Source organism: Myxine glutinosa, chromosome 3, assembly GCF_964187855.1.
Source record: "Myxine glutinosa chromosome 3, kmMyxGlut1.1, whole genome shotgun sequence".
In the NCBI taxonomy this organism is placed as follows: Eukaryota; Metazoa; Chordata; class Myxini; order Myxiniformes; family Myxinidae; genus Myxine; species Myxine glutinosa.
The window spans coordinates 111,646,462-111,657,853 of NC_136263.1; the positions used below are offsets into that span (position 1 = coordinate 111,646,462).

The following is an 11,392-nucleotide window of genomic DNA, read 5'->3' on the forward strand; positions in this document are numbered from 1 at the left end:
GAAGTTTCCGGAGGCATTATGTTTTTGGGTTGACCGTGCGTTCATCCGTCCGTGATACGTTTTCGTTACCGCAATAACTTGCAAACAGCTGAAAGGATCTTAGTCAAACTTTGTACAAGTATGTTTAATGAGGTAAAGATGAACTGATTCAATTTTGGGGTCATAAGGTCAAATGCCAAAGGTCAGAGGCCATGTGAGGTTAAATCCTGTTACCGTGATAACTTGTAAACCAGTGAGGGGATTCTGACCAAAGTTTGTACATGTATGTATTGTGATGCTAAATTTAACTTGTTTGATTTTGTGGTCAAGATGTCAAAGTCTGTAATCGGTTTATAACTTGAGAACGGCTGAATGGATCTAATTCAAACTTGGCACAGGTATGTATAATTATGCAAAGATTACCTGATTAGATTTTGGGGTCAAGAGGTCAAATGTCAAATTTCAGATGTCCCATCAGGGAAAAATTCTGTTACCGAGCTAACTTGTGAACCAGTCATGGGATTTTCACCACACTTGGGATAATTATATATGATGATGCAAAGATAAACTGATTATATCTTGGGGTCAAGAGGTCAATGGCCAAAGGTCAGCGGCCAGATTAAGTCAAAAATTATGTTGCCACGCCAACTTGTGAACCAGTGATGGGATTTTGAACGAATTTGGTACAAGTATATATGATGAAAAGATGAACTGATTGGATTTTGGCATCAAGAGGTCAGAGATCAGTGGTCATGTCAGGTAAAAATGTGATAACTTGTGAACAGCTAAAGGGATTTAAATCAAACTTGGTACAGGTATGTATAATTATGTAAACATTAACTGATTACATTTTGGGGTCACGAGGTCAAAGGTCAAATGTCAGAGGTCATGTTAAGTAAACATGTTGCTGCACCAACACATGAACCAGTGTAGTAAGGGCATTTTATGAGATATTTCACAAATCTGTTAACTAAATTGTTACCAAAAAATTTCTTCACCAATATGTTTGTAAAGGTGTGTAATAGCATGTGTTAAAATGTTGAAGGTCAACTCCCGTGGGAAACCCAGAAAAAAAGCTGTTGAATTCGGGTACCGAAAAATTATTTTCGAGAATTTTTATTTTTTTTAATCGGCCCTTAAGTAACTTATGAGGGGTCAATCAAATAAGGGTTTTTCATGATTCTGAGTTGATTGTTAACATTTATATTTTCACTTCTACATTTACACACAAAGTAGCTTTTATTTCACATACATATATAATACTCAAGAGTTATTTCTCATTCACAATGTCAGAAGTTTCAACAGTCATTGTCTATGTCTTCTTCAGACTCAACAACATCATGACTGCAGTTTCTGCATGTAATGCCATTACAGACTCCACAGGCCGAGATGCACGTGACCCCATTCTTCTTGCAGCTGCATCGCCGGTTGCTGCAATCTCCATGACAATTACAGCTCGTGAACTGCAATAGCTCCTCAAGAGCCGTGAGGTCCAGTGTTGGAACTGGCTCATACCCATGCACACCTATTGTCCATCCATAGTCACTGGGGTTCAGAGACATGCTCTGTAGAAGGATCCAGTCCCGGGTCTGCAGGTAGGCACGGAGTGAATGTTGTGCAGCTGCACCCTCTGTTGGAGGTAGAGTCTCTGGTTTGATCACTCCTGCCGCTGCCTTCCTTGAGAACATGTTGTACCGAATTTCACCCAATGTAGTATCTCGTCCATGGTAAATGTACTTGAAAATCGCAGTACCAGCCTGAATCACTGTTTCCTTGGTGGCTTCTGTGTCAAGGAAGATGTCGATGTACTCAGCCGCGTCCCCTTCGCAAAACCTAAAAAAAAGCACCAGGTCTATGTCAAGTAAAGTATAATGTAAAACAGAAATAAAATTATTATTATTTTTAACATTTATACTATGATGACAATGATTATAATTATTATTATTATTAGTATTAGTATTATTTGCCGACGTAATAGTAGTATTATCATTATTACCTGGCAAATAGAGTTGTTTTCCCATGACCAGCGATTGCAGAAACCGTATCACACCCCGTGAAGGCGTGACAGAAGAGCAGGTAGCTCTTCTGTGTTTCGGAGAGAGATTCTTTGATCTTTCGGACGTCATAAGAGCCGTTTGATGTGGTTAAGAAGAGTGGATGGTGGCTGTCTGAGCTATGGTGCACCAGCATTACCAGCACGTCTGCATCTTCTGCCCACACCTGAAAATATAACAACATGTACAAAGCATAATGAACCGTTCAAGAACAGATTTAACTTTTCAACAGTGTGAATTCTCTTATTTTTAAATTACCCCATCTCCCCCCGGGCTCCATCCAATAGTTATACTAACTGAAGACACAAATGGTACTGACCTCAACAGAGCCATCTGAAGCAGCAGCCAATGCCTCTCTCACAATTGAAGTGTCAGCATCATTGTCACACTGCTCCACAGTGATGTGATGTTTTCGGAAGGTTGAAGAGAGAAGGTGGATGAGCTCACTCTTGTTATGAGTGTTGTCCAGAAACTTTGCTCTTGGGGTCCAGTTGGACATATCCGGTCGAATCTGGAGATTACAGCAGGAATTCTTGGTACGCCGGATGTGGTCGTGATCTTTTGGTGATCTGCTGTAGCCATCAAAGACCACAATGATCTTCTGGGAGCAGCGGCCCAGATACTGCACGTAGCTCAGGTAACTGTTGGCGATCTCCTGCCAGGTCTGACGTTGTTCCCACTTCACCATGTAGACAAGCCATCCGCCATCAATTACGAGGGTGCAGCAGGGTTGGTTAGTCAAGTCAAGTGGATCAGTTAACGCCTTCAGGCTTGTATTTGAAAAGTCTGCCTTGTTTGCCTTGTTCATCTTCTGATCTTTGTTGCTGAACAGGGACAATGGGAAGGGAGTCAGCTCATACTGTAAGCTTGTCTCAACTGTCATATCCCGCTGGGCGAAAATGATCAGTCGGTTGACCAACTTTAGTGAATCAAGGTGAATCTTTTTCTCGTTGACCAAGGGAAATTTTCTTAGTGATGACAGGGCTTTTATCTTTGACTTGACATCCATGGTCGACGTCACTGACTGTCCATCCAGCTTGATCTGCATCTCCATCCCAACTTCAGCTGCTCTCTCAGCATTGACTGCGTCATCTCCAGTGCTTGTGAATCCTGTTGAGAAAGACACGAGCAACTCCTTGTCTCTATCGTTGTCGAATGGCTTGATCTCCTCAAACCATTTTAGGACAAGTTCAACTGCCTCTGCATCTCGCTTCATCTGTGTCTTGGCAAGGTCTCTGTGGACTGGAACATGTTTACTGACGTCCTCCTCCATCCGCCGGTTGACATCAGACAGGTGACTGAGGGTGAGCACCCAGCATTTGTGGCCAGAAAAACTGTTTCTCATTCTTCCTCTGCTCAGTCCACCTTGTGACTTGGCTGCCTTCATTAATGTCTGCTCAATGCAAATGTCACACCATGTGCCGGACCACTCATGACTTGAGTAACGGACAACGTGGTTCCCGTGGGCAGTGAGACGTTCTAAGGTGTCTTTGTAAACAGGCAAAGTTTCTAGTTCCTTCATGAGTTGACAGTACAGCCGTGCGCCCTTGGCATACTGATGATGGCCTGCAGCGGCAAAGATGTGAAGCATCTTGGAAACAATGCAGGACAGATGCCCATTGTGGTCTGCAAGTCGCTCGGTTCTGATAAAGACCTTGATCACATCTACCATGTGGTGGTGCTCCACCCAGAGTGCAGGTGTTCTTCCTCCTTTTGCGAGTCGTTTGGAGGTTTCTTCAAACCTTTGCTCAAACACTGGCACTACTGGGTCTGAGTGTCTGGCTCCCATCTTCCCATCAGCCACCTTCTCCATGAAGGTCTTCATGTCACCATGCTCCTCCTCAGTGAAGGCAAGTTTCATTCAACTTTGATGCTCTTCAACTCAACTCTTCAACTTTGATGACTCTTTCTCTGCCTTTGATGCTTGAGCTGACTTCTTGGTGGTTGCAACAAAGTTGTTGTACAGATCATTTATACACTTCTGGTGGTACCTCAGTTTTCCTTCCTTTTGAGCCTCCTTCATACGTTCCACAACAGTAACATTTTCGACAGTTTCTTCTTGTTTCAATAAAGTTGAGTATCCCTTTGGAGTTGCCTGTATGAGCCTTTCAGCTGGTGTATCCGAGCGTGCACAGATGAAGCAATTGAGCACAGGTGGAGTAACGTCTTCATCCATAGTAGAAAATGAGATATATTTAGAAATTATTTTTCCACAAAGGAGTGTCTGTGGTGAAATATAAATGTTAACAATCAACTCAGAATCATGAAAAACCCTTATTTGACCCCTCATAAGTTACTTAAGGGCCGATTAAAAAAAATAAAAATTCTCGAAAATAATTTTTCGGTACCCGAATTCAACAGCTTTTTTTCTGGGTTTCCCACGGGAGTTGACCTTCAACATTTTAACACATGTTATTACACACCTTTACAAACATATTGGTGAAGAAATTTTTTGGTAACAATTTAGTTAACAGATTTTCATATGTTTCCCTTACTAGTGATGGGATTTTCAACAAACTTGGTATCAGCATATGTTACGTATTACCTCCACTAACCCTGGTTACGGTGCACCGAAGAGTCTCGAGAGGGAACACAGCAGAAAATATTTGTTATCTTGAGTGTTCTAATAAACCATGGTAAAACCACACCAATGTAATTGTAAAATAAAACAAGTAATTGTATTTAGAACTCTCAGTAGATCAATAATGGTGTTGATCTGTTGATTTCTGTCACAAGCCCTGGTGTTGGGCTAGCGGCTAGGGTGCCGGCTTAGGATCCTAGGATCCTGAGTTCGAATCTCGGTCGATCGCCGAATTAATGCCAGGGGGGTTGACTCAGCCTGTCATCCTTCCGAGGTCGGCTAATTGAGTACCAGTTCACTGGTAATTCCCTGTTTGTCGTTGAAGGCGGCAAAAAGGGTTGGCGTCAGGAAGGGCATCCGGCCGTAAAACATTGCTTCAAAAAGGGAACCAAAAAACAACAACTACCACGGTCCCCGAAAAGGCCAACCCCCGCTTTGCGGGGAAAAATGGCCTCTAAACGGTGGTTTTTTTAGTAGATCAATAATGGTGATCCTGGACCACTAGACCATCCCATCTATTTACATGAGGTTTTCCCATCTACCCTCTCTCCCACCCCAAAATCTTGTCATTTTTTCTAACGCCCTCTTTTCTCCCTATGATCATCAATCTACCCAGTCTATCATTAACCCTATGATCATTCGATCATTCTACCAATCTACCCTATGGTCATTCTATCATTCTATCATTAACCCTATGATCACTCGAGCAGTCTACCCCCTAATGACCAGTCTACCCTCTCTGAACATAGAGATCAACTCTCTGCCCATTCTTTCATTGATCCAACAAATATTTGTTTATGTGTGGGAAATAATTTAATTCTCTTACCACTCTCTTCACCATCTCATCCAACTCACTGGTATTTAAATTAATTCTCTTATTTGTTTTGTGAACTTTTTTTTACCAGTTGCCTTTTCAATAAGACTTATTTGATATTTTTCACATTCATTTTGTTTTCAATTTATATACCAAGGCTACCATACACAAACCTTTTCTAATTAATAGCTCACTTTTGAGAAATGACATTGTTTCACTTGGATAACTTCCCAGAAGTCCTCATGGTCTTATTTCCTGTTTTCACACACACACACCCTCAGTTTCCCAAATGCTGACAAGCCGTTCACTTCCCCGAAATACATTTTGTTCATTATAAAAAGCAGTATTCAGTTCAATTTTAAACATTGCGAACGAAGATGAACTTGTCTTATTCCAGTCTTTCCTCTGATGAAGAATACTCACCAGGACATTGGTAAGTTTCATTCAGAATTAAACACTGTTAATGAGAGCTTTGTATGTGATTAATTATATATAACTAATTATTTATTTTTCCTCTTTATTACAGCAATTCAAATATTGTGAATATCCTGGCAGAATTTCAAGTTGTTTCTGAAGAGTTCCACAACGAACTGAATACGGGTTTGAATAACCTACCTCCGAGATGGAGGGCTCAGAATATTCACCCGACGAATGAATACAATGTTTCACCGTTCTTAGAAGATTCATGTGAAAGGTATGATACAAAATAAAAAACGAGATGTGTGTGCGTGTGTGTGTGTGTGTATGTGTGTGTGTGTGTGTGTGTGTATGTGTGTGTGTGTGTGTGTCTGTGAATAAAAGAGAGAGATCAAATTGTGAGGAACAGAAATGAAAAAGCGAGATGTGTGTGTGTGTGTATGTGTGTGTGTGTGTGTGTGTGTGTATGCATGTGTGTATGTATGTGTGTATGTGTGTGTGTGTGTGTGTGTGTGTGTATGTATGTGTGTGTATGTATGTGTGTGTGTGTGTATGTATATGTGTGTATGTGTGTGTATGTATGTTTGTATGTGTGTGTGTGTGTGTGTGTGTGTGTGTTGTGTATGTATGTGTGTATGTGTGTGTGTGTGTATGTGTGTGTGTGTGTGTGTGTCTGTGAATAAAAGAGAGAGATCGAATTGTGAGGAACAGAAATGAAAAAACGAGATGTGTGTGTGTGTGTATGTGTATGTGTGTGTGTCTGTGAATAAAAGAGAGAGATCGAATTGTGAGGAACAGAAATGAAAAAACGAGATGTGTTTGTGTGTGTATGTGTATGTGTGTGTATGTATATGTGTGTATGTGTGTGTATGTGTGTGTGTGTGTGTGTGTGTGTGTGTGTGTGTGTGTGTGTGTGATGTTTTGTCTGGCTTACTTCAGCGCAGTAATTTCTCTTTTTTTGTCTGTAGTATTAACCTTGAAGAAGACACAGACGATATTTTGTCTCTTGTCCAAAACGACCATCAGAGTCTGACCCTGGTAATTCATTTTATTCATCTCTCTGACTGGCACCAATAAACGGGAGCTGACATTTATTTATTCAATGTCAATACGATGTATCTTTTAATAATTTCTCCTCATGTTTTTCTTTCTTTTTTCAAACAGAATACAACACCTGTTGAGATCAATGACCACAACCACGATCACGACCTCGATGACCATGACTAGAGTGGGATGCTTATGATTTACCAAAGAGTGGTTATTTCCTGCCAACCTGTGATACCCTAAATTTTCAACTCAACGATCTTGACAAAAAGCTTGATCTTTTAGAGGTATGTGTGCATAATGCTCATTATTTAAAATCGTTGTTGTAATCGCAATGCTCATATCTCAATTCACAATGTTCATATCAATTCATAATCACAATGCTCATATCCTCTCCTTGCTTCACCCGATATTAATATTTTCTCTCCCCTCTTGTCTTAAACAGAAAGAGATTCAAAACCTGGAGACATCTGCTGTATTTGACTTGTGCTGGGAAGAAGCTGATGGCTTGTGCTGGGAAGAAGCTGAATATATACCTCAAGAAAAATGTTTTAATAATATAAGGATTTTAATGTTTTCACTATTTACAGTATATATGGTTATATTTGTTTTGACTACAATTATTTAATTCTTAATTACAAAAAGGGAATAAAGGAAAAAAAGAAGGGGGAAGTGCACCCCCACCCTTGACCCCTCACCCCCCTCATCCCACCCCTCCCCTCCCCTTGTGTGTGTGGGGAAGGTGGGGGTGGGATGAGGGGGGTGAGGGGTTAAGGGTGGGGGCGCACAAGGGGGTGGGGGATGATGAGTGTGGTCTGTGTGGGCGTGGTCTGAGCGGGCATGGTCTGTGTGGGCGTGGTCTGTGTGGGTGGGGTCTGTGTGGGCATGGCTTATGATTTTTATTTTTTTAAATTACTAGTAATTAAATTAACTAATCTGGGTGGGGTGGATGAAAGTATGGATGGTTGTTGTTTAATGGCTTATCAGTTTTGTTTTTTGTAATTCTTGTGAGTAAAATGAACCCAAGATTTCTTCCCCATTCATATCATATAATTTGTAGGTCCAAGGGACTGTATCCATTACATCAACGATTTAAAATAATTCATTAGTCCATTTTTTTGTATAACCTTTCTCAAAATGACTTTTCCATCTGTATATTCTTACAATATCACCAACTTTGAACTTCGGTTTTCTCAAATTAATCTCCTTTTCATATTCTAATTTTGTAAATGATTCTGACGGTTTTGATTTTGTTGATGAATTATCTACATTATGATGTAGATGTATTATGATGTATTATTGTAATTATCTACAATATCCTGAATTAAATATACCCATTGTTGAGAACCGAGTTGTGTGCATTTTTTAATAGAATTTCTCTATCAAAGTACGATTAAAACGCTCAATAACAACTGCCTTTCCTTCATTAAAGGTGCAGTATAATTTAATACCCTCCCCCTTAAGAAATTTCATAAATATTTTGTTATAGAGCTCTGTTCCCTCGTTGGTCCACAGTTTCATTGGTGTTCTTTTATCCCCATCAAATATTCGCTTAAAGGCAACATTAAAGTACCACCCTTTTTATTTTTTAAAGGAACAACCCAGGCAAATCTACTCCTCAAATCAATAACGGTTAAAAAATACCTGTATCCCCTGTCATTATTCAATTCAATTAAATCAGCGGACCATATGTGGTCAGTGTCTTTGGAATAAACCTTCCTTCTTTTAGACTTGGTGATTATAGGTTTGTGTAATTCTTCAGCCAAAAGCTCCTCAGTCTTGATGACATCATTAGAGCCTAATATATTTTTGAGGAATAACCAAGACCAAGTTTCAATTTAGCACTTATCATTTTTTTCACAATGAATCTATCAACTTTCTCTCTCATCGTAGGATTTCGTATCAAAGACAAATTATACAACATTTCTCTGTCTGCTTCATGTTTTTCATCCAATGTAGTGGTATTCCCATAAGCAATATCATGCTTCATACACACTTCATCAACCCTATTTATAGGTTTAGACCAAGGTTTAGGATTGTCAGCCTCATCTAATCTTTTATCCAAGTTTATTCCTGGACCACAGAAAGAATATCCAGGTAGATGTAGTTCCCCTGGAATTCCAGTTGTTGTAAATTTACTTCCTGACAGAAACTTTTGTATGTCTCCTCCACTTTTAGGAGAGATGAATTGACACTTTTTAGAGCCACACACTTGACATATTCCTTTTTGATAAACTCTATTATTTTTAGCTTTAACATAAGAGATATTTTTAGATTTAGTTTTCTTTTTACATTTGAGACAATAACTCATATTTATTTATGAGAAAAAGTCCTACATTGTGCCAAAACCTTTTTGGTTTTCAAAATATACATTTCTATCTTGATTTTTAAAACATAAAGAATCCTTAGGAATGTCTTCACTCTCTCCTCCATTTATTTACAAATAAAACTAACTAAAGTCAATAACACCAACATCATCAACTATATGAACTTTCTATTCTTCATGTATATCTTCTCCCTGAACTCATCTCAGCAAATTAAAAAATCAATATCTTCGTAAGAGTCATTAATTCTTTATTTTACTGTTCGTTGCGTTGAGATTGATTTATTTGCCGTAATACCTGCAATCTTTCATTAATCTCAGAAATGGTCATATTTTTATATTTTTCCTCCCTCTCTCTTTCCTCCCTTTCCTCCCTCTCCTCCTTCTCCTTTTTCTTCCTTTCATCCTTCTCCTTTTTCTCCCTCTCCTCCTCCTCCTCCTTTTTCTCCCTCTCCTCCTTCTACTTTTTCTTCCTCTCCTCCTTCTCCTTTTTCTCCCTTTCCTGCTTATCTTCTTCAACTCCTTCCTCATCCCTTGCTACCCTTGAGTTTGAGCCCCAAAGAATATTATACATATACTCATCTGGATTTTGAGATATTCTTGTATCTATAATTATTTTTCTCATAATAGGATACCAATAAGATTTGTTGATGATTTCTAAAAGAGTTTTATATTTCATAACTTTGAGAAGTTCATTGTTATATAATATTTTAATCAAGTCTCCATTTGTGGTTTTAGCAATATCAGTATAAGGCCAGTTTTTATGACAAAATTCCCATGTATATGCTCCAAATCATAAGTTATGTAATACCGAGCACCCTTTTCTTGTAGGTATCCCTGAATACAAAATTAATAATTATCTTGTAGTCTTCTTCCTGCCATTTATGTATCAGAAATATATGTGAGATTAATATTATGACAGGTAATACCACCCCATCTTCCCACTACCAAATCGGTTTGTATTCCTCGGCTTTCTATCCTTATCTCATTACCTTCCTTCTTTGTCATGCGAACCATCGCTATACTATCATTTTTTTTTTTATACTTAAAATCATGTATTTGTTGTTTACTAATTGTACTTCCACATAACTCCTTATCCTCACCAAGCGGATAATATTCTTCTTTACGAGACGGATTAAAATCATGTAGGTCTTCTAAGTTTATTGAAAAAAAACAATTATACCCTAAATCAGGCATATCATACCCACATTTATTAATTCGCATATCAACTACATGTCCTTCTTTATAAAATTCAATTGTAAGCAGATAGTTAAATTGAATGAGGAAAGGTGTATGGTTAGTATAACCAGGTGTTGTGGTTGTAAATTTTACTTGTTTAACAAAACGTGCTGTTTTATTTAAAGATATATATTGTGATAAATCACTGAATCTAATTAAGTCATTCACATCTGTAGGGTTTGGATAATTGATTAATTTATAAGTATTTTTCATATTAATATTTTTTGCTATATTATATTTTTGTCGTTCAGCCTGTGCCTCTGTATAATAATTTGATAAATCAATATCCTGAGAGGATTCTCCAAAGATAGAACCATCTTTTCCAACAAAAGTCATTTATATTACATTAAAAATGACATCATAAAAATTGTCATTATTGTTGAGTTGAAATAATACATATAAACATAATTGACCACAACATTTAGAATTAATTTCTTGAACTTGAAATGTTTGATGAACACCATTCTGTAAGAATTGTATTACTTCAACAGGTGGTGGCATACCATAACTATCAAAATAATATTTATCCTGACTATTATGAATACAAACCCAATGAGAACCATTCTGTGTGTCTAAATTCATAATAATATTCTTTGTATTCTTGGACAACTTTGTTAATTCATCTCTCATACAAATAACCACATTATCAATTTTTTGTTTTTTTTACAATACTTAGCTAGTTCTATATTTGACGTTGTATTCTTTCCAAATTGTTTAAACCATTTATCCATTTATTTATGAGAAAGATACAATCCATTACCCCGTTTAGTTAGTTTAACACCCGCTTGAGCGATAGAGGAAAGCATATCTCCAACTAACAATCTCGCTTTATCAGGTAGGCTTTCAAGCTTTTCAGCAAAATCTACAATTACACAACTTCCACTAATTTGTTTCTCCAACTCCTTGTTATGTCTTTCCAATTCTTTTTGAGCTTTTAGTTG

General features: G+C 38.1%; 1 protein-coding gene across 1 annotated transcript; it reads right to left on the reverse strand.

Annotated features, from left to right (window-relative positions):
* Window positions 1–1,202: 1,202 nt before the first annotated feature.
* Window positions 1,203–2,256, reverse strand: LOC144891154 (uncharacterized). The gene is made up of 2 exons (XM_078773522.1): window positions 1,976–2,256; window positions 1,203–1,812 (listed from the first exon to the last, which is right to left on the reverse strand). Exons 1-2 carry the CDS (start codon window positions 2,215–2,217, stop codon window positions 1,278–1,280), a joined length of 777 nt encoding a protein of 258 aa, XP_078629648.1. The 5' UTR covers window positions 2,218–2,256; the 3' UTR covers window positions 1,203–1,277.
* Between the last annotated feature and the right edge of the window lie 9,136 nt (window positions 2,257–11,392).